The sequence below is a fragment of the Cariama cristata genome, unplaced genomic scaffold (assembly GCF_000690535.1).
Source record: "Cariama cristata isolate BGI_N322 unplaced genomic scaffold, ASM69053v1 scaffold15858, whole genome shotgun sequence".
NCBI lineage: Eukaryota > Metazoa > Chordata > Aves > Cariamiformes > Cariamidae > Cariama > Cariama cristata.
The window spans coordinates 1,419-24,550 of NW_009631812.1; the positions used below are offsets into that span (position 1 = coordinate 1,419).

The window sequence follows — 23,132 nt, forward strand, 5'->3', positions numbered from 1 at the left end:
ATTTACAAAACGCTGATTCCATTGCTGAAGGGTTAAGATATGGACACGACGGACCGGTGCCACCTGCCCAATGCAGGCAACTCCAAGCCACAAAGAAAGGAAAGACTCAAATTGTAAGGTTTGCAGTGCACATTCGATCTATTCCACAGTTTCAGAGAGAACGTGGTCATTCCTTAAAGTCCACAGTAGGTGGGTGGGGAAGGGCTGGGAGCCTGGTTTCTCAGGTGCTGAGAGAACAAACCGTTCCCGCTGGCTTCGGTGTTATTTGCAACATTCGGTGACATCTGAGAAATAGGCTTTGAGATTGTTAAAAAAAGAGATTAAATATTTTGAAAACCATCTCACTCTGTAATAGCACTTCTGTTGAGACACTCAAAGGCCAAACAGTTTCCAAAAAAAAGGATGCACCTAAAATATACACAGGGAAAGGAAACACAATGATAAAGCCTCTAGCAAGCTCTCCCTCGAATTGCAGGAAACATGCTCAGACTACCTGGTGATCGATAGATGTTGCAGGTAAGACCTTCTAGACTTTTTCCCGACATTTTTAAAGTGAATTTAGTGCTGATGAAAGGTGCAGAAGTGAAGGTTTGCATGGAGGGCCACGTACGATTTTACCTTAGCCCTGACCTGAAAGGACCAACCCTTTCAACGTCTAAGAGGGTAGTGCAATTTCTTGATCGATTCACTCAACTGCTGAGATATCAATAGAGTGCCAGTCAAAAGGTGACTTTTTTTTTTTTAAAAAAAATAGGTGAATATTGTTGCCAAGGGCAGTGGTTGAAAAAATCTCAGTGTGCAGACCCCCTTCCTGGAAATCAGCAAACTAATACGTTTTGAGATTGAGGTGGTAGGGCAAGCTGGGGGCAGAAAGTGAGGGGAGAATGACCACCTCCAGCAATCTGCACTACAAAGATGCTCGAGAGCCACCCCACTAGGATCACGTAGGGGAAATTGTTTGAGGAAAAGCTTCTCCTTGCTCTATTTAGGAAACCAGGCACTGCTGGGAAGAATCCTGCTTTATTTCCTGCTAAATCCAGTGAGGACTTTTTAATCACAGCTGTGTACGACTGGTCATTGGTGCCACAGTAGCCAGGAAAGGAAAAGTGGGTCTGCAGAAGGAAAGGGCTTCACCGAGTCAAATGCCCACTGAGCCCCTGCGGTTCATGATGGAGAGAGATACCACTCCGGTCCCTGGGGATGGGAACAGTCACCCAGCTGTGTGTATTCACCTCTGCGTGGTTTAAAACGAAACACTGCTGGGAAGCATACAATCACGTGGAAAAATACAATCGTGGAGGAAAAACAAAGGCAAGAGACTGTCGTCAGAGTGGATACCCCGCTAATTAAATAATGCGTTGGATGCGGAGGGAAATCATCTTTAATTAAGATGAAGAACAGTGAAGTAATCTGGCGGTTTTGTTATTTGAGGTTACACGGAAAATGCATGAAACAACACAAACTTGAAGGGAAAACAGTACGGATGTCCACGTCTTGTGGTACGCTGAAGTTCTCACGCCGATCTTGCGGGAACATTATTCAAAGGAGAGGATGTTTCTATCCACTACGAACCTTGATGCAGGATGTGAAATTCAAGCTGAAAAATCTGGGTTTGCGTCTATCAGATGATCTGTTGTGGTGTCGAAAAGGTTACCTGAAGGAAGAAAGAGTTTGAAGAAATCAGTTAAAATATAAAAATTTAAGAAATCAGTAATTTGCAAAAAAAAAAAAAAGGTATTTTAAAATGATGGAAATGATATATTTCAGTTCTAACTTTAATTTGTGATGGGGCTGAACTGCTGGTGTGTACCAGGCAGTGGCTGCTGAATTCCATTTAGAGTAGAGCTCAATCGGCTAAAGAAAAGCAAATTTAACAGATTTTTTTGAATATAGAATTTGTCAGCAAAGTTTTTCACACAACACATAGTGCACCCCACTTCAGATGTAACGTGCTGCATTAGATTTCGGCACAAACTGCACTGCGATGCTCACCCCTTTGAAGTTACGGTTCTAAAGAAGTGAAAAAAGCACCACATGAATTTTAAACCTAGAATACATAGTTTGGGATCTTCTTTGAAAAAAAAAAACAAAAACCACCACCACTCCATAGCAGTCTAAATGCATATGGGAGAATACATATATATATATATATAAAGGTGCATGGTATGATTATATCCCATCTTTTTTAAAGCACTTTAAGAATGTTCTTTTTCTAAACAGAACAATGAAAGATGGACTGAAGAATTACAACAAGAGCGCTAAGAACACAGGGCAAATAGGAGACAGACATCAATCAGCCTGAGAGGCAAATACAACCCAATGAAAAGGGAAGACTCATACAATCAGGCACTGAAAGGATAAAGATTTATATTACAATAAAGGATTTATATTTAAGGTTTCGAAAAGGTTTTTTTTTAAGTTTCGTTTTCTTGATATTGTATTTCAAGAGAAAAGGAGACAACCTATATAGAATTGGATCATTGCTGTTTTCTTATCATCTGTTTCTTTACCAAGAGATTGCTCTCATCTTTTCACAAAGCTGTTATCACCCCTGCATTGGGATGTTAGTGTTTCGGCTTCTTTTAGGGATATCAAAATTCTTTCTCATCTTGAAATTAACCCCAGTGTGCAGAAACTGTACAAGCTCTCAGCACAGCTGTGGTCCAAAGCATAGGTATAAGGAGGGCTCTCTCGTGGTCCTGCACTGCATATATCTTTCAAATCCAGTTTTCAAGATGAGGATTCAAGACAAGGGTGTGGCAGCTGGCTTACATTTGTTTCCACATGCAGAATTTATGGGTTATGCTTCCTTTTGTTTTTCTTTTAAAAGACAAAATCCAGATGTTTCGTGTAAATTGTAGATCAAAATAAGATGCGCCTTTTTGCAATACCGACTTACACAGAAAGACTCTAAAAGCTGCCACATCTTCATCCTCATAAAGATCTATCTCACACCTTCCAGGCTCCTGTATCATCGAGAAACTAATCAGTCTTTCCATTTGATCCACAGTAATTACCCCTGGAGCTGTCTGGTCTGTCTCAGCTCTGGTCTGGACACAGCCTTCAGCTTTTGCTAGGTGCAAAAGCTGGAACTGTGGAAGACCTGAGCTTTGATAACATTTGTTAGAGACAATTCTTCTAGTATTTTCTTGAGATTTAGCTGTCAATGCACCAAAGTTCCCAGCAAGTTTAACTGTCACAGTTCTTCCAATTTACTTTAAACACCCTTCAATCAACAGCTTTTAAAGCAATGGCCCTCTTAGCGTTGAGGGTGATTTTAAAACGGGAGCACAACTTCTGCTCAGAAGTGCTAAAATATAATTGGGCAAAAATGTCTTCCTTAGTTTTATGAGGATGTACCAGCTCCAATTTTTTACAAGGCTTCTGAGTTCCAAAAGAGAGTTTTTGAAAACAAAACACTCCCTGCACTCCTCAAAGTCCAGGACTTTGCTAATCGTGGGCCCAGAGGGAGCAGGTTCAAACCCAGCTGTAGGCACCTCTACCCATTAACTGCACTCAGAGCCCAGTCCGGCCTGCACCAAATGAGAGCCACCTCCAAACACGACCTTGGCTGATGTGACCTTCTCTTTGGAAGCAGCCCCCTTTCCACCAATGATGAAAAGAGCTGAGAGCAACCACACTTCTGACTGAGGTGTCTCAAATGAAGTGTCAGCCATAGGCTGTGATCCGAAAACGCGTAGGTTGAGGCATTTCAGCATCACTAGTCCACGTATACCCACATCTTGTTCATAATGTTGCCAGTGTCACAGGCAGGACTGACTGAGCAGGAAAGGCAGATTAAAGGTATCCGAGTTTTCCCTTTTTTTCGGCACCAGCACTTACCGTTGATTCAAATTATTCACTCCAGGTGCTTTTGCTTCACAAGTTTATTCAGTTCTTGAAGACCAAGAGAGCAACCATCTGACGTCTGTCACAGATACCTGCCGTACCCCATCTTTTCTCCCCATCCAGTCTCCTGCAAGACCCCCCTCAAGCAATCCAATTCAGTCTGGTTTTATTCTACCAACACACCAGGTTAACCACTGATCATAGCATTATTTAGGTTGGAAAAGACCCTTAAGATCATTGAGTCCAAGCATAAACCTAGCACGGCCAAGTCCACCACTAAACCAAGTCCCTCAGCACCACACCTACACGTCTTTTAAATACCTCCAGGGATGGTGACTCCACCACTTCCCTGGGCAGCCTGTTCCAAGGCTTGACAACCCTTTCAGCAAAGAAATTTTTCCTAATAACCAATCTAAACCTCCCCTGGTGCAACTTGAGCTTGTGATTTATCTCATATTAGCTGTCATTTGCAACTGAGGCCCATTGTGCCAGGCACTGTACAAACACCCAGTCAGAGAGACTCTTCCTCAAAGATTTTTCAAGCTAAACAGAGAAGACAGCTGCATAAATCACACGAAGGGTCTCTTTAAAGAACCTGTCAGTAACACCCCTTTATAAAACCAGCTGTACTAAGACAGGAAAAGACCTCTATAAAAGTTATATTCCACCTCTTTTGCTACACTCCTTGATAGAAAGCATCTGTACTTTGGCTCTCTATCATAATTACTGTCATTATACTGTCTGCATATCACTTTAAATCATTTGCTTCCAAGAACAGTATGATATTACACAGATACATACTACAAAGAGGCATTTGCACACAAATATAATAATGGGTGTGAGTCAAACACTTGGCTTACAGCCTGTGAGCATCACTTCCCCCACCAATGCAAATTGCAGTGTGGTTTATTTAGGCGTCCTTCCACAGAGAGTATGGAGAAGTATACATTGCAAACAAACATTTCAGCTCAAAAACTGCACTCATGGATGCTCAAAGGTGTACAAGCAAGCAGATCGCAATGGTGATCTGCTGTCAAGTGGAAAGGGAGTCATCTTCTCTGCCACAACCATCTCGGCACACTCGTTTCCATCAATGACATACAACGCAAGTAGTAACTACAGAAACTGCACTCAAAGAAAAGCACAGCAATCCGATAATTCTGCTCCTTAATATGATTACCAGAGCAATGAAAAGATAACACGACATTGCATTAGCAACCTTCATTAGGGTCCTCTTGCAACGGAATTGCTTCCCTCCCTGATAAAAGAAACGAACAGGATGTCACTTGGAAGAGACCTTTCAAACCAGAGCTTCCTGCAGCTATTATCACAACCCTACCCTGAAATATTATTCAGCGGCTGGCCAAGCAAGCAGCACGGCAGCTCCGTCAGCGTGTGCTCCCAGCCCCCACTGGGTCCATGCCAGAACAAGACTATAGCTGCTTGTCCTCCCAACTGCTTCGCTGGTCCTATTCCTTAGTAACTGCACGTGCTCCGACAGCGGGATTTCAACCGACAGCGCTCCACGGCTGGCAGCTGCTGCTCCAGCACACAGCAGCAGTGTGTGAAAGCTCCTTCTCCAGCCCTTACGCAAGAGAGATTAGGAAACTCTTGCACAAGAGACAGATGCTGTGACGGTACCAGTACTCTCCCGTCCACCCCACAGCCTCCAGGTACCGTGCCATGCGCTCAGCAACGCAGTATCAGCCCTGTCCTCTTCTTCACAGCAACAGCATTGCTGATCTCCAACCACCCTTTGTTGTTACACTTTAGGAATATGATAAAAATGCACCATAATCCATGACCCTATTTGTCTGCTCAAGATATTCCCCTCTTTTAATTTGGCTTTGGGGTTAACAGGCAGCCTATTGGTGAAATTACAGGGAAATGACTCTGTAATGCAGGGAAATGACCAAGTCACCAGATTTTCAGAGGCAGCTCAGCTCCTACCATCAGGGTATCTATTGATGGACCGACTCGTAACGAGAGGGTGCTTCAAATTTCAGTCTCAGCATGTCTTGATTTCAACACCATGTGCAACAGCGTGCAAAAATCTTATTTCCTAGTCCACACAGCTGCATAGGTAAGCTGCTGTTTAGCAACTATCAGGTTTTTAAGGCTGCACCAACACTTAACTAGCATATAAATATCTTTGCAATCCTTCTGTGAACCCAAGATACTATTGCTAATACCTTGGACGACCAAACAGATGCTACAATACAAATTATTGTGTTTGTCCTTACGAATAACTCCGTTAAGAATTAAAAAAAAAATCTCCCAGAAATACCGGGGATGAGTGCAAGTCTCTATCTGGCATAAGAAGGGTAACTTACTGGCCTTATTAGTTTAGCTGTTACCATGAACCTTGAGGGTTTATGAATATCAAATAGAGGGGGAAATTGTTAAGATTCTGATGCATTTGTTTTTTTAATACAGGCCATTCAAAACTTAAGATAGCTGGGTCTTGTGTGCAATTATCCGACTGTATATGGCACGCCAGGATTATTGAAAACTGCTTCTGTGCCATAAATAAACACACACACTGGAAGCTGATAAAAATTTTAATGCATTTTACCTGTTTGTAGTAGAGAAATGTCCGGCTTCTCATCACAGTCAGTTGCCTCTGCTGATTACAAATATAAACAAGAAATCTCATTACTTTTACTGAATATGGGAATGCGATTAAAAAGCTACATACTGTAGAGTGATTTTGCATTTTCTATCTACTTTCCTCAGCTGCAATTTGCTATTGCTCAGTTAAAAACTCACTGCTTGGAGGAAAAGGTCATATAATAAAAATGCAAACTTAGAAGAGCGAGCTGGGTATTAAGAAGCAGTTGTGCCAGCAATGCAATGGAATAACACTTGCTCTTTTTAAGGTTTCAGGATATCCGGATGATAAAAGAGTTGTGATCATTTGATATAATCAGGTAAGAAAAATCCCCAGCGGTCCTTGGAGGAAGAGCTTCTCAGGCTGGCACTCCACCATTCGACAGCTGCCATCATCCGACGCCTACGGGGAAAGGGTGAATACCTCCAATTCTGCACCCAAACTTTCCATGACCACAGGCAAGCTCATTTTGCAGGGGACAGATTTACTAGGGCAAAATGTCTTCAAAGATGCAGGTGGGCACCCAGCGTAATTAAAAAAGCACATAACCACGCAGGTACACAGGCAATTACAGTGTATGTACACACACGTGCTTTCAACCTACAGCTTATGCAAGATCATTTGATTTAATTTAGCCCACGGTGAAGGAAGGCTAAAAGCCTAATTTGTTCATCTCGTATTTGCCACAGGCCAAGGGTATGCATAAAGATAGCTAATTTGGCTCAGCAGATGTGCAGTGACTTGTTAGACTGTTGTACCCTGAAGCATGCATGTGAACCCCGAGTAAGTTATAGGCGTGTAACAGGAAACTGGTGCCTAACCTACACAAGCCCTATTCAAAATCCTATTACCTTTGTCTTTTGGCAGTTCAGCATGATATTTAAGGCCTTTAAAACACAATGAGATCTTTCAGAGCACTTCAGCAAATTAGGTGTGGTCATAAAGGACCAGCCCATTACACTGTACACGGTCAGTGTGGTGGGTATACATCTACTCACATCCATTCATTGCATGATATCCATAGGGATCAAATCTGACCAAGGCTACAGATAAACTGAGCAACTTGGTTCAGCTCCCACTCGAAACTAAGTTAACTGTCCTGGTCATCTTTATCATAGCCTTACACATGAGGATGTTGAGTTGTTGTCTTTATGATGATACTGCAAGAAGAACTAATCCAGCTCCTGATCTACATTAGTTTCCTAATGTAGATCAAGCAACCCTTGGCTATCCATCTCTGGACCAAGAGGCTGCTCTCTCTCCCACCTGCATAGATGTCAGTTTAGTTTTTAGCTATATGCTCTCTACTCAGTTCTGCAAAATTAGTTGAACTAAAGAAAACAGAAACAAACTAGAACCTCCGGTACTAAGCAGCTTTCCTCCCACAGAGGGCTTAAATGGAGAGCCCTGACAAGTACACAGCACAGACCTGCAAGTGACTCTGTGCCTTGAATCGATCGATACCTTTTTCCCCTTTCTGTGAGAAGGCGGCACACTGGGCAGAAACAAATTGCTTGGTACAGCTTCCTGCAAAAATCTTGAATTTTGGAAGGAACAAGTGGCTTAATAAATGGGAAGAGGTTACCTAGGCTGGTTTGAATCTCGATCAGGCTCCCAGCGATGGAAGGACTGGATGTGCAAGGGAGGAGACAGCATGGTCAAACAAGCAGCTGAGAAACAGCCAACAAGATATACACAGCTTAAAAATCGGGAGCAACAGTCTGAGGCCTAGCTATGTTATGAAGAACTACCTGTACCAAGTGATTCTGCAGCATAGTTACTCAGCATACAAGAGACAAAGCTGTAACTGGTCCCTTGGGTTGAAGGGACCCAAGCTATGAAAATGAGAGAAGCCAGATCTGAGTGATGGCAATGGGCTGGAAAATCTTCCCTCTATCAATACCAGGGTTGATGCCAACTAGGCTGTCCACTCAAGTGACAGGTTTTCTGGAAATCTCAGCAGCAACTCTTGAAGTAGCTCTAGAGAGGCGCTTACCTTTCTCCCTAATTGCTCTTCTTATACCTGGCTAAAATTGAACTCAGAGGAAGGCAGTAATACAGAAAAAAACAAATGGAAGCTAGGAATTACCTTGCTTTCAGAAGATAAGGACTTCAGTCTCCAACTCTGCAGTATCAGTTTTGTTGGTAATGAAGTTAACCTGGCTGTTTTAATTTGGCACGAGGCTGACAGATGAGGTCCAGCTCTCCACCAATTGTTCCAGTCCCGTTCCTCACGCCAGCACAAATGTTTATACAGTCACCAAGATCAGACCTAGTTAAAAACTGACAACATCGCCACATGAACGCTTGTGCCAGCGCCAGAAAGGGAGTGGAAGCATGGCAGATACCTGGAGAGCCTACTCACTCTTCTCAGTAGCTGCCTGAATTTGTTTTATGAAACTGGATGCCTAACCGCAGCTCCAGGTGAAGTATGACACAAAGCCAGGACAAACACCTCGACCTCCTAACATGGATGTAAACCACCAGCTTCTCAGATGTCATTCCAAGCTGGAAAGAAGGTTTGCCTTCGACAGCCGCACCCAGAGACTGCCAGCCAAACTTTACTTATCTTGAGCCAGCCTGCAAGACAAGGCAAGCAGGAATAGATCCTACTGTGGGAATTTGGAGCCTCTTTTCTGTCCTTTGCTTAGATAGAGCTCAGTAGCTCTTGCAAAACAATCCTGGTAGTTATTTCCTTAGAACTTTTTTTTTTTTTTCCCTCCCCCCAAAATTGTTTAGCTTCTGATGTACATGTTTGTCTATTAAGTGTGCACCTGCTGGTTTGCTCCTTGGACAGAAGTATATAGAAGTCATAGAATCATTATGGTTGGAAGAGACCTCAAAGATCATCAAGTCCAACCGTATACCTGATGACACCATGCCCGCTAAACCCACTAAACCATGTCTTGAAGGGCCACATCTAAATGTTTTTTGAACACCTCCAGGGACGATGACTCCACCACCTCCCTGGGGAGCCCGTTCCAATGCCTAACGACTCTTACAGTGAAGAAGTTCTTCCTAATATCCAACCTGAACCTCCCTTGGCGCAACTTGAGACCGTTATGTATGCTCAGGGCTGGGAAGATGAATACAGCAGTTACTTATTTTAATACTGTCATCTTTATCTAAGATACTGGCCACAAAAGCACCATACCACACGTTGGACTTGCATCCTACATCCTTTCTGGCCCTGTGTGTATCACTAAGCAAAAAATTAGCCTGATCTCCTACAACATGTAGATATTGTATCAAAAACACAAACCAGGGAAATCAGAAGGATTAAGAGAAATAGAAAGCAAAAAAATCCTCACACGGAACAACGGAAGCAGCAGTTTGAACAAGGATGTGGGAGAAAAGGTGTGTTTTCAAAAAAAGGCAAGCATTTTTTCTTCCTTCGTTCCCACTGTTTTACACTGCAACAAGCTAATGTTAATTTTAAACAATTCAAGGATGGAGTGTCATGGCATGTAATTTATTTAAATTAATCCTGCCAGAAAAATTTCATCATGTTTTCTAACATTGCCATATTTTCCTTTATGGACCAGGGCAATCAAATGCTTCCATGTTACGCACAAGGTAATCACTTTGCAGGAACAGCTCTTGCCCTGTGTACTTCAGGAGTATTACTCATACTGTATCAGCTTTCTTGTCTATGCAACGGACAGCCGCTACAGAATAACGGCTTACAGAATAACAGCTCTTCAAAACATAAAAAGGGAGGAAGAACCTACTGCGAGAGATGTGTGGCCCCTGACCTGCTGCTTATTAATGGACGGAGAGTTTAGTAATCAAAAGGCTGGGATGCTATGTCTGGTACAGAGGTGACATGAACAGCAAGTCAGTTCCTTCTGATTTTACCTGTTTTAAGATCTCTATGCTAATGGTTGACCGTCTCCCTCTGTGCTGCCCCTGGCAAGGCCACCAGCCACCTACCCATATTCTCTTTCGCAGGGTGAAAAGCCCACGCCGTGGGAAACCCACCGCCGTAAATTACAAGGCAATCTGCATTGTAATTCATGCTGCTTTAAGAGAGGAAGCCTACGCACATGCCTTTCCCTTTGACTTCTTCCCTTCCAGGGCCACTTTGCATCCCAACCCAGCAGCAAAAAAGGTTCAGCTTCTCTGCTGGGAGAAGACAGATCTGGCACTGTGAAGCCATGCCCCAGTAGTGGGAAACCCACCGCCGTAAATTACAAGGCAATCTGCATTGTAATTCATGCTGCTTTAAGAGAGGAAGCCTACGCACATGCCTTTCCCTTTGACTTCTTCCCTTCCAGGGCCACTTTGCATCCCAACCCAGCAGCAAAAAAGGTTCAGCTTCTCTGCTGGGAGAAGACAGATCTGGCACTGTGAAGCCATGCCCCAGTATGCTGTGCTGTTGGCATGAAATGGGACCAGTAGTCAAGGCTGAAGAATATTATCATACCCTTTAATTTTAATTATAACATCTGTTTGTAACATTAACCTCACAGTCTCTTCTCCCCTTTGTGACAGCCAACTTGTGAAATTTTGAAAAGACTGAACAAGGCCAATAAAAATTTAATGGCAGTGACAGCTTTATTCTCAGATCTAACAAATAAAAAAAACCTACCCAAGTCTCAGATCTCAGGCAATAATCTAAAAGAACTAAGAAGAAGCCAAAGCAAAATAAATAAATTTTAAAAAGAATATTTCCAGCTATGAAAAATATTGTCACTGATTCAGAACTTAAATGAATTTTTATTTGGCTTAGGATAACAACCTTTCAAAATCTACACAGGGGAACTATTTTCTAGAAAGCAGAATTTTTAAGTGTTTTTTTGATTAGCTTTCCAAGTAGGGAGCTTTCCTGTCCCTAATTCTAGGAGATGAGCCAAACATGATAAATACGGTTGAAGCTGGGCAGCATCTATGATCCAGTGATCATGATTTAATTTAATTTCAAAACACTCAGGAGAGTATGCCCTATAGAAAGGGGTACAAAAAGCAGATCCACTCCACGTATTTGCTAGAATTCTCTGAAATTATTAATATCACAGAAAGCTAGAGCACGATTTACGTTATCAGACTGAAATAATGTTTCACGAGGGCTGCTCATGAATGCAGTGTCTTACTGCCTGGTTTGAAATAGAAAACTAATCAGAGGATGTACTAAATGGCTCAGGGGAAGGCAGGCAGGATGGAAAGCCTGCCCCTCCTCTCTTAAATACTTCTGCTGTTAAAATTTAGCCCATCTCAGTGGTGACTAAAAAGTTGTCTTGTGGCTTCTGTAAAATAAATGGATCATCTTAAGCGTTCTCCATATGAAGTCTGCACATTATGACAAACCAGAAACTGATGTAGATTAATCAGTGTGATCAGGCAGCAGGGAGACACATTGGCTCAGAAAGCCTCAGGTGAATTTAGCCTCAGATTTGTTCTTTGAGTACCTTAGTCTATACCCACAAACTCAGCCAGCGTGTTTCAGTCAGCAAGCAAACTAAAAGAGAATGACCTGGGAGTATGGCCATGGGGACACTCGCTTGGGGGAGGGTTCAGCCTCTGCTCCACTGGATGCACGTGGACTGGAAGAGTTCAAGAGCTCAGCCTCATATCTCAGTGGCTGCGATTCCCATAGTTTTCAGATTCTTAAAAGCTAAGTTTTGCAACATGGAGTCCTTGGACACTTTCTCCCCATAGCACATCAAACCTCCCTCCACGCCAGCCCTCCCCTCCTGTTTTGGTGTCTGTAAGCTATACACAGCTTCAACAATTTTGGCATGGCTTCACAACGAATAGTTAAAATGTGCACAGCTTTATCCTGATATAAAACTGGTTGTGTGGGAGCTGTGAGACTGTGCTAGCAAACATTGCAACATCATTCCCTCAGTCCTATAGACCTCCCCAGGCATCTGCTAATAGCGATTGTTGGAAACAAAATATGGGACTAGATGGATCTATCTCCTGATCAGCTCTACATCCCTCATACCAGAAGCTCATGGTTGTAACATAAAAGTAATAAATCTTATTTCAAGAAGATGAAGATGTTACTACAACCAGCTGTCCGCTCCTGCCTCTTTGCTGCTATCTACTGCTTTGCCCTCACAAAGGCTGTGGAAACTTCTCATTTGCTTCAGTGCAAGGCCAAGCTGGGTCAGCTTAAGCCACCAGTGGAGATGGTAGTGGACGGCAAGGTGCAGATGGACACAGTGGTGTGTTCAGTTACTCTTGCTAGATTGAAAAGAGCTTGTCTGCCTGTGGCCTCATGTCAGAGAGAAACCAGTGCACTTCTGGGAACGACCAGTAAACTAAACACCACAAAAAAGAGCTTTTCTACCAATCTAGGTACTGTGTACTTTTTTTCAGCAAATAAACCTGAGGGGCTGCTATGTACATTGCTGCTCACTACTCATCCACATACCAGTTAACAAGTTACCTTCCCTCTGCAGGCAGAGACAGATATTGGAGCCTATCTTACTCAGTCACACTACACTCAGCTTCACTTATTTTCCTTCGTAGTCTTGCTAGCTTAGAGACAGTATCTTCTGCTTAGATTCTCCCATCCTGAGACAGGACCAGAGATGGAGGTGGTCCCATGTGAAAGGCAAAAGCTGAACGTCATTGTCATTTTAATTAATATCCTGCAGGGGCATGAAGAAAAGCAAATAAAAAAGGATGAAAGAAAACAAGAATCAAAACAAAATTAGGTCAATCCTCTTTCCCAAGGGATCTTCTGCAGACAGCCCAAGGACCCTCGGCTCCCCACATCCTGCACTGCACTCTTCGCCTTCTCAAAGCCTGGCATCCCACTTCCACCCTGCTGTCCTGGGGGGGGACAGGCAGCCTTGGAAGGGGCAGAAAGCAGTCCTGTTGTACAACACCAGTAATCTGACACTGTCTTTAACAGGATTATCTTGTATCCCTCTCTCCTCCCTCCCCCAACATACACAAGAAACCCTTTTTGAGGCTAGTGCTGGTTTGCCTCTCTACTCAGGGAAGCTTATGCTACTGAATAATCTGCACTTTTTTCCTCCCCCTGTGTTATTTCTGTCTCTGGGTATTTCTCATTTTCCTCAATCTTACACTTTTCCCTCCTGGCATTAATAACGTGGAGAATGATTTCAGATGCCAGTCTAAGTGTGTGTTTCAGAGACACAGCTTTGGACAGAAAACCTTGGCCGTCTGAGACAGGGGGCTGGAGAGGACATTTCCTACAGTCTTGCTCACCCCCCTGTAGCCACGGGGACCACCAGCATCCCCTGCGGAGCCATCAGGTTTCCCATCCCATCAACCCGCAGATGCTAACAGGCACTTAATTGTGGTGATAGGCAGAAAGGAAGAGGGGAAGAGGCAGGCAGCTAAATACAGTAACAGCAAAGGACCGTGTTTAAGGACGCTGCGTAAATGATGTGTCTCAGACAATGGTGTCAGATGCTCCGAGGGAGAGATGGGCAAGAAATACAAGCACAAGACAGCCTTAAGAAAAAATCAGGATGAGGAAGAGTAAGTGAAGCAGTGAATGAAGAAAGTCCCTCGTAGGATAGGAGGCATGAAGATGGGAAGGAGACTAGTTAAGGTTTATAAAGTAATTACATGTCTCTTAATCAGTGATACTGCTTTCCCATGAGTTCTACTGGGGATTTTGAGACTGCACGCTGCTGTTCGTCGCTGGAGCTGAGAGCTCACGAGCTGCGTGCTGTCACAGTGAAAGCTTAGTGCTGAGTCTTCATCGCAGGCTGGTCCCAGCCCCAAGCATGCAGGTTATCCCAGCCCAAGTTGAGCAGCTTTGCTGCAAAACCCTACCTACATTACCTGTCACTCACTGCTGGTAAGCTTCTTCCCATGTACTGCAGAACCTTCCTGATACAACCAGGGTGAGTGGAGTTTTTTTGTTGGGGGTTTTTTTTTTTTTTGCTACAGTGATGCTGATTCTTTCACAAGGAATGTGAGAAAACTCATCTATCCTTCCAGACACATAGTTTAGAGGGAAAGGTCATTTGGGTTATGTCTTAACAGTACAGCGAGTGGATTGTCAGACCAAATAACATGGAATTAAAAAATTTCTACCTGCAACCCTGGATGGATCAGCTAGTTTAGGACTCAGATCTTATGAAACAGTGGAAAGAAGAGTTTGGGTGCTAATGGAAAGGGGTTAGAAACAACATTTGAGAAAGACTCAAAAGTTAACTTGGCTGCAAAACCAGCTCCTAAACTTGCTACCATACCAAACATATGGAAACACTGTACTTTACGCAGAAACCTGCTAAAATCTTAGAGATTGAATTTTCATAGAGTGAACATGTACAGCTCTACAGTTAACAAGAAAAACAATTCTGTGGATACAAAGGCTCTAAGCTTTTAATGTTTTAATGTTACACTCACATGTTGTTCCTTATATTTTTATACATACCTGAGCCTCTTTTTAATCGTCGTCTTGCAAGTTTAATTTGATCCTGAAGAATCTGGACCCAGTCCCTAGGACCAGGAAGTTTATCCACATGGTTAGCAGTGCAGTATTTTTCTGTAAAGACTAAAATAAAAAGATACCGTCTTTTTGAAATGTGCCACAATGGAGAAAAGGAGACTGGAGAGGATTATAAACAAAATATATCAAATTATCCACTTATCAAAAAGCATTTAAATGGCCAAATCTAGGACTGCGAGCACAGAATCCAACTCAGTGTTTCACAAGTTTATCATTCAGAAGTCATTCACATGTGTAAGTATCACAGTAATACCATAGTTACTACTTAGAAAAGCCTAACCCAGAGAAATGGTCTACACCTGATGTCTTCCATTCATGAGTTTCACACATCACCACAGAAAAATAATAGCGTACTTTGAACTGAGTCTCCAGATGTGGCAGGCACTTATAAATGCTGCCTTCCATATGGTACAAGTAGGGAGCTGAAGATGTGGTCATTTGGTGACCTCTCAGTCTGGTTCCTAAGGCTGCAGGCAAATGCATGAAAGTTCTCAGTTCTCATACTGCCAAACCAGATGGAATAGAATTTTTATGAAGCTATTAAAAAAAATAAAAAGCCATTATTGAGAAAAAAAAGAAGTCTCCTACAGGTCCAATTTTCTATTTTGTGAAAATGGTACATAGAGGGTCAACATTATCTTTAATTCCATGTTTACAGCAAACTTAGTAATGTTATACCAAAAATACAAAATTATAAATGGAGTGAAACTGATGCAATTGATTTTCATCACACAACTGAGAGGTGTGCAAAAAATAAGCAAGAGCAGAAATAGAAAAAACATTATTACTGTTAGTATTGCTATTGTAGTCTTGGTCAGAGGTCTCAGAGCCCAGTGTCCAATTACGACTGGCAAACAAAGCGAGAAAACTGGTCCCAGCTCGAGGAATCTGTAATCCTCAAGAATAACTATCACACAAATGGGATGGGGAAGCATGCAACAAAAAAATTACAATTTCAGTATTTTTATACACACGCTTTCCAAACAGCATTAACTGGTAACTATAAGGGGACTGAAAGTAATCACACCCTCCAAACTCTTTCCACGTTAAGAACTTCACAAAACCATTGCATGAAAGGCATTAGCAATACTTTCCTCTGCAGTCTGACCAGCAAGGACGTCAGACCAACTCTGAGGGCTTCCTAGAGAAGTCAGTACAGCCTCGCACGTTGCCAGTGTCTGATTTGCGACAACTATGGTCTCTCTGAAGGTAGAAATAATCTCTCCCTTCTGAATTCATACAGTACCTGACACAAAAACCTGATCAATGATTTAAGACTCCGACTTACTTCAAATATGCAACTCCAGCTCATGCTTGTGACCAGGGGTTGGCAACAATCTGTGACACTAAGCTGAACCCAGGCCACCCACTGCAGGTGCCTACTCTGGGAATTACAACTACTGCCTGCTGTTGCCTGCACAAGAAGCCAGAGCCTGGCAGCCTTGGAGAGCCAATGTGTTAACTTCTCTTCTCCAACGTGCTTGTTCTTCTCTTGAATGAAAGTCAAAGTAGCTTTGATTGCTCAATGTGCAGTTAGGGAAACTGCAACGCAGGCAAAAAAGAATGGGAATACAATAGGAGGGAGGAAGGAAAAGTGCTACCTCCCCTTTCTGGTTCACCTGAGCTGTACGGTGCTAACAAGCCCTCTATCATAGAATCACAGAATAGTTTGGGTCGGAAGGGATCTTTAAACTTCATCTAGTCCAACGCCCCTGCCACGGACAGGGACATCTTGCATTAGACCAGCTTGCTCCAAGCCCCATCCAACCTGGCCTTGAACACTTCCAGGGATGGGGCATCCACAGCTTCTCTGGGCAACCTGTGCCAGTGTCCCATCACCCTCATTGTAAACATTTTTTTCCTGATGTGCAATCTAAATCTATCCTCTTTCTGTTTAAAACTACTGCCCCTTGTCCTGTCACTACAGCTCCTGGTAGAAAGGCTCTCTCCATCTTTAAGTACTAGAAGGCTGCTCTAAGGTCTTCCCGGAGCCTTCACTTCTCCAGGCTGAACAACCCCAGCTCTCTCAGCTTGTCCTCACAGGAGAGGTGCTCCAGCCCTCGGATCATCTTCATGGCCTCCTCTGGACTCGCTCCAACAGGTCCATGTCCTTCTTGTGCTGAGGACCTCAGAGCTGAAGGCAGTACTGCAGGGGGGTCTCACCAGAGCGGAGCAGAGGGGCAGAATCCTCTCCCTCGACCTGCTGGTCACGCTGCTTGTGATGCAGCCCAGGATACGGTTGGCTTTCTGGGCTGCAAGCGCACATCACCAGGTCATATCTAATTTTTCATCCCTTGGTATCCCCAAGTCCTTCTCTGCAGGGCTGCTCTCAATCCCTTCATCCATTAGTCTGTATTGATACTGGGGACTGCCCTGACCCAGGTGCAGGACCTTGCACTTGGCCTTGTTGAACTTCATGAGGTTCACATGGGCCCACTCCTCCAGCCTGCCAAGGTCTCTCTGGATGGCATCCCTTCCCTCTAGCAAATCATGTGCACCACTCAGCTTGGTGTCATCTGCAAAATTGCTGAGGGTGCACTCAATCCCATTGTCTATGACAAGCAGGAATCTCTGAGGGACACATCATATATCTGAACATAGCTCACTGACTTCTGCAGGAAAAGACTTCACTAGCTGGATTTCTAGTCAACGACAAAGGGAAAATAACCACTTCTGATCTTCCCCCCATTCCCCAGTTCTGAGTAAAAGATTGATGCAACTCGCAAGGGCAACTGATTGCCCAGGAGAAACACTGCAAGTGATTCAACATGTGCCACTGAATGCCCAAAGTCAAAATTCTCCCCAGCTAATCACTCTGTTGCAGAAGCGTTAAAGTACTTGTAAGGACAGCAGTTAAAGTGTTTTCAGACAGGAAGAGCAATTTTCGGGCAAACAGTCCCTCCTTTAAGTTCTCTGCTCGTTTTAGTCATGAATGTAGCCTTTTCTCGATTTTTGTATATCTGTCATAGAAAAGGACTAAAAGTACTGCTAAAGAATATCTGGGCACATGGTAGAGGACCATCCTAATGATAATAATGTGAACAATGTGATGTTGTTCTTGTGGATATTTCATACTGGTGCAGTTATTTCTTGGCATAAACAAAGCCACAGTGCCCAACAGCCCAGGCTCTTTGGGGGGAAGAAGGGTGCTGTTGGAGTCAGGCTGAGTAAAGATCCACAAGATGTCAGCCCTTGGCATCTTGTTCCATCACAGCTTTTAGGGACGGGCTCCCCTATCAGGGATCAGGCACTAGCATTTGGGCAATACTGTAAATGCCAGTAAAGATCACTGTTATTACAGTGGTACCTAGTAGTACCATCACAGATGAAATCTGTCTGTTGGAAATACAACCCCCTCCTTTCTTCTCCCAAATGCAAAGAAAAAGGTTAAACCAAGCCTCCAAATTTGCACCAGTAGTATGAGCTTAGCTACCGAGAAACATTGCTTTCTGCAGCAGATGACGACTGCTATTTTAACAGTGCTGCTGCATCTACTGGAAAAACATTTATTTTATCACAGTGCTGCTCAAATTAGAGCTTTTTTTTTTTTAAAAAAAAGTAATTTTGAGCTCCTTTTTCTTCCATTTAACTTATTTATTAAAGCTTTTAAGGAAGAATGAGATACAGATAGAGTGAATTCAACTTTGGATTTTTGCAGATTATTGAGCTCAAGAAAGGAAGGTATAAAAAAGTGTTCATGATTTCAACCTATTCATAAGCATAACTGTAAGAAAGTCTGCCAGCAACTCTGTAAGATATATTAGGACTATGACATAGCCATAACATATACTTTATTGCAGAATTGCACAGGTTGGAAGGGTCCTTCTCTGGAGGTCTCCATCTCCAGCCTGCTGCTCAAAGCATGGCCAACTAGATCATGATGCTCCAGACTGTGGCCAGTCAAGTTTTGAATCTTTCCAGGGATGGAGATCCTGCAGCCCCTCTGAGCCCCTATTCCACTGTTCAACCACCATTATATTGAAAAAGCTTTTCCTTATATCACATTGAAATTTTCCATGTGTCCAATGCCTCTTGTGCCTCTGAGAAGAACCTGATTCCATCTTCTCTACATCATCCCATTAGGTAGTTGTGGTCAGCAATAAGGTTTCTCCTGAATCATCTTCTTTCCAGTTCTCTCAGCCTCTCCTCATATGTCACTTCACCTACATACTTCACCACTTACCTGCTTCAGTACCATAAGTCTTGGTGGCCCTCCACCAGACTCAAGCCAGTATGTCCATGTCTTTCTTGCATGGGGAGAGGGGACCAAAAGTGGATACAGAGGGGATTACAAAAGGTTCCTCTGCCTCCTTTTGCTGCCAGTGGACTTACAGAGGCTCTTCTCATTGCCTTATGTCTCCTAGGTTAGCAATCTGTACCTCAGGACGAGTCACAGCCTCTAAAATAAGCTCTGCTTTGCAACACAGCCTGTCTTTTGGCAACTTGGGTATTTTCCTTACTATATCAGATTTCAAAATAATAGAATCCAGTTCAGAATCTCTGGCCTAATACTAGCTCTTTATATATTGCAATCATAGGGTTTGAAGGTACATGTGTTCTTCTGGAAGCTAGAAAGCAGTGATGCTAAGAAAAATCACCCAGTACAAGATCCTCACATCAACTAAGAAATTTGCTCCCACAAGAGAAGGACCATCACCTTTCGTAGCATCAAACTCATCTCAGTGCCAGTATTATCTTCCTTCATCTCTCCCCAATCCAGCCACCAACTAACTAACCTAGTTACAGAGCAGACAGAGTCAGATGCAGTGCAAGCCTCAGAATTTTGACTGAAAAAGATCAGTTAATGCTGTCATTTTCAAGATTTCTTTGCATCTCTGATATCTGGAAAAAAAAATAATTATCTTATATGAACACTGAATTTCTAGCCGTAGAACCTGACTTCAGAAACCAGGATCATTGGCTTAAAATTAACACAAGCTGTCCCTGTAGAAGCTATTTTTAACAAGTGAATGAAAGGGAATAAAAATAAGACTGTGTATTTTAATAGACCTAACACACGTCAGAAATTCTAATCCCCTTACACTCCTCTTAGCTGAGAATATGTTCTAATTACACATATGAAAGAAAGCAAAAAAAAAAATAAATATATATATACCTTTTATTGCACCCACAATATTTTGGTCTAGTCCTTTCCGGTTGTCATTGAGCCCTCTTTTCCTTTTGCCATTTGGTAAAGAGTTAGCCAAAGTCTTGTCATCAAAAAAAGCACAGACCAGTTTCCTAAAGAGTAGACTTCCTGAGCGAGTATAGTTTGATAATATAGAGTCCAGCTGAGATTTCGGCATGAAGACGTCAAAGCCTTCTGCAAGTTGCACTTCTGGCTACCAAAAGAATATAAATGTTTTAATTAAACGAGCATTCAAAGACATTATTTTACTTCAATCATGCATCTGGTGAGACTTTACAATCACTTAATCAAACCATGAATCCTTTCCCAGCTATTCAGTACCACAGCAGCCTACTTCATTGAAATCAAACCCCATCAGTGAATAAGCACCTTAAAAAGCAAATCAAATAATCATACTCATGCCTAGCCACTGTAATAGTTAACAATTACTGACATTATTTGTAGGCGGACAGCTAACAAAAAGAAAAGAGTTACCTTTCAATATTGGATAATAATGACAAACCAGTGGATCATCCCACAGCAATGCTCTTATGTGATGCTTTTTGGACATTTATCTAACCATTTTATGGACTTGTTTCACTGCCAAATTATGTGAACGAGAGTGCTGTGGGGCAGCCAGGCATTTCCAAGAAGCACAAATGCAGGGCTACCAGACCATTCCATGTGGTTTCCCAAGAGGGCTTCCAGCGCAGATATGGCCCATATGAGTAGAAGGAGATGATGAGTTTGAGGTTGCCCTTGGAGCCAGCACTTGCTGATCATTCATTTCTCCCTCCTTTTCATATTCCCAAAATGCATCCTTAGAAGAGCATGATGTTAGATTGACAGCTTATTTCAGCACAAAAAACCTCAGTGGTAAATCACAGGGATTTATGTGACTGCTAGAAAGTGAGATGGAAGGGAAGAAGAGGAAACAAAATCATTCTGTATTTCACAAGAGTCTCGTCTCAAGTACATTGTGGGCCAAAGCAGACAAAGGCCTTCAAGGAAGTCCCCTTACTAAGAGTCTTTCTGCTGCCCCTGTCTGTACATATCAGAAATTACATGAACAATATTTGCAGTATTTTCTTCTATGACTACCACACAGCGCTTACACAAGATGGCTGTATAGAATAATTATACATCTAGAATGAAGATACATCATGAATAAACTAAAATTTTTAAGATACTATCTGGAAGCTGGCAAGGGGCAAAAAAAAAAAAAAACCAAACAAAAAAAATCAGTGGTCACAATGTGAGAAAATAAGCTAACATTACAGCTTTGATCCTAATAACTTGCTCTTTTTTTTTCCCCTACATGAAAATATATCCACCAGCAATGGTGTATTTTCAAAGATGTTTACAGAGCAAGAGCAAATGCCATTTCCCATCAAATCAACCGCAAACATCTTGAGTCTAGACAAAAGAAAGGGCTGCCAATCTCAGAAGGATTTGGCTGTGTAACTCTTTTCCCATGGACTTTTAAAAATCAGTATCAAGAGAGTTATAGCAAGCAGAATATTTTCAAAGCATATCATTAGATATGCATGTGTATTGTGTGGTAAAACTGAAGATTACAATGCTTTGGGAAGCCAGGATGAAGAATCTTAAAATATGTAGATAGTATATAAAAAAAAATGTATCTAAAAAGCACGTAAGTTTCTCAGCTTGTTCTGGATGAAATGTTGTTTTTTACCTTGAGAACTTTCAAAATGCTGGATCCAGCAAAACAGTCAGAGTTACTCTATTTGACATTTGACAATCTTCTGATGTAGGTGGGGTTTTAATATGATACTTCTAAACTTTCTGGTAACAGAAAAGATTTTCAAGAGTAAACAAACGTGGGCCAAGTTTACAACTTGGGAAAAATTCTACTTCATGTAAACCAAAAACCAGAATGTAGTTGTCATGGTGATGAAGATATCCTGTCCTATTCTGTTACCTGAGTCTTGGGTCTTACGATAGCAATCTAAGACGACCTCAATGACACAAGATACCTAGGGCAGACAAATCATCTTCACTAATACAGCTATAGGATACATTTCGAATGTTACCAGTGCACCAGCATGGAAGAGTCAATATTATTTCAGTTTTGACTATTTTATTCTTAATATAGGAATCAATTTGTATATCAGTGAAATCATTTGAAGGCAAAATCCTGACTTATTCTTGCTTTCCTTTAGTAGTAAGCTATTCTTCAATCAAAGACAATCAGTACCTAATTGAACTTTATGATCACTTTGAACGCAATTTCTCAAAAGGAAAATCATTTGTTAGTAGATAACAATCACGGCATAAAGAACTGGTGGGTAAACTATTCGTGTACAGTAAAATAAATAAGACCTGAGTGCCAAAGGCCTTTGCTGTGCTAAAATTAACAGGCAATGAATTAGATTTAATCCTAGACATTTCAGTAGGTTGTACTATGTAGATTAGAAATTATAATGTTGTAAATGAAATATTATAACAGTAAAACAAACACAAGAAAGTTTAAGTAAGAGTAACAGATCATTACATTTAAAAAGCAGGTTCTCTGATTCATGGGCCAGATTAAGAGTTGGTCTCATAAAGACTTTTTCCACCTCCACAAGTAGCAGTATTTCACCTCAGCAAATCTGAACTAATAGCACTGGTTTTGGTAGCCCCAATTTTACAGCTATTAAACTGAGATTTTTCTTGAAGTTCAATAAATGCTGGCAAGATAACAGCGGTGGCAGTCCTGGCGTATGACACAGCACACACTACAGACAACCTGTGCAATATTCTCAAGGGAAGATTTATTTATGGTGCGGTGTAAAATGACTTTCATTTTTTTCAGGCACTCAGACACGCTGGTTGTGAGCATGCTAGAGATGCTTATGAATAAACAGAAAAAATAATATCACCATTCACTCTGAAAGAAGTGACTTTCTTTACCCTTCTCAAAATTCTTAAGGTCACATTTTATTTTCACTGTTAAATATATCTATTTTCAGAACTCAACTGTTTTCTTTCCAAAGACAAACCAAAATCAATTTGTTTGTCTCGGGGTTCTGGCTCTGTAAATGTAGTCAAGCAACTACTGTGGCAAGCAGGGGCCAAAGCATGGGAAGGCAGATGAG

The 23,132-nt window shown here is 42.1% G+C and overlaps 1 protein-coding gene across 1 annotated transcript in view; it reads right to left on the reverse strand.

The window, feature by feature from the left end:
- Nucleotides 1–1,232: 1,232 nt before the first annotated feature.
- Nucleotides 1,233–23,132, reverse strand: part of BEND7 (BEN domain containing 7) — a 43,565-nt gene continuing 21,665 nt past the window's right edge. Inside the window, exons 6-9 of the mRNA XM_009706129.1 lie at nt 20,020–20,245; nt 14,829–14,948; nt 6,425–6,475; nt 1,233–1,654 (exon numbers count right to left, since the gene is read on the reverse strand). Of these exons, the coding sequence (XP_009704431.1) occupies nt 1,593–1,654; nt 6,425–6,475; nt 14,829–14,948; nt 20,020–20,245 (459 nt within the window). The 3' untranslated portion in view covers nt 1,233–1,592. The remainder of the gene's footprint in view (nt 1,655–6,424; nt 6,476–14,828; nt 14,949–20,019; nt 20,246–23,132) is intronic.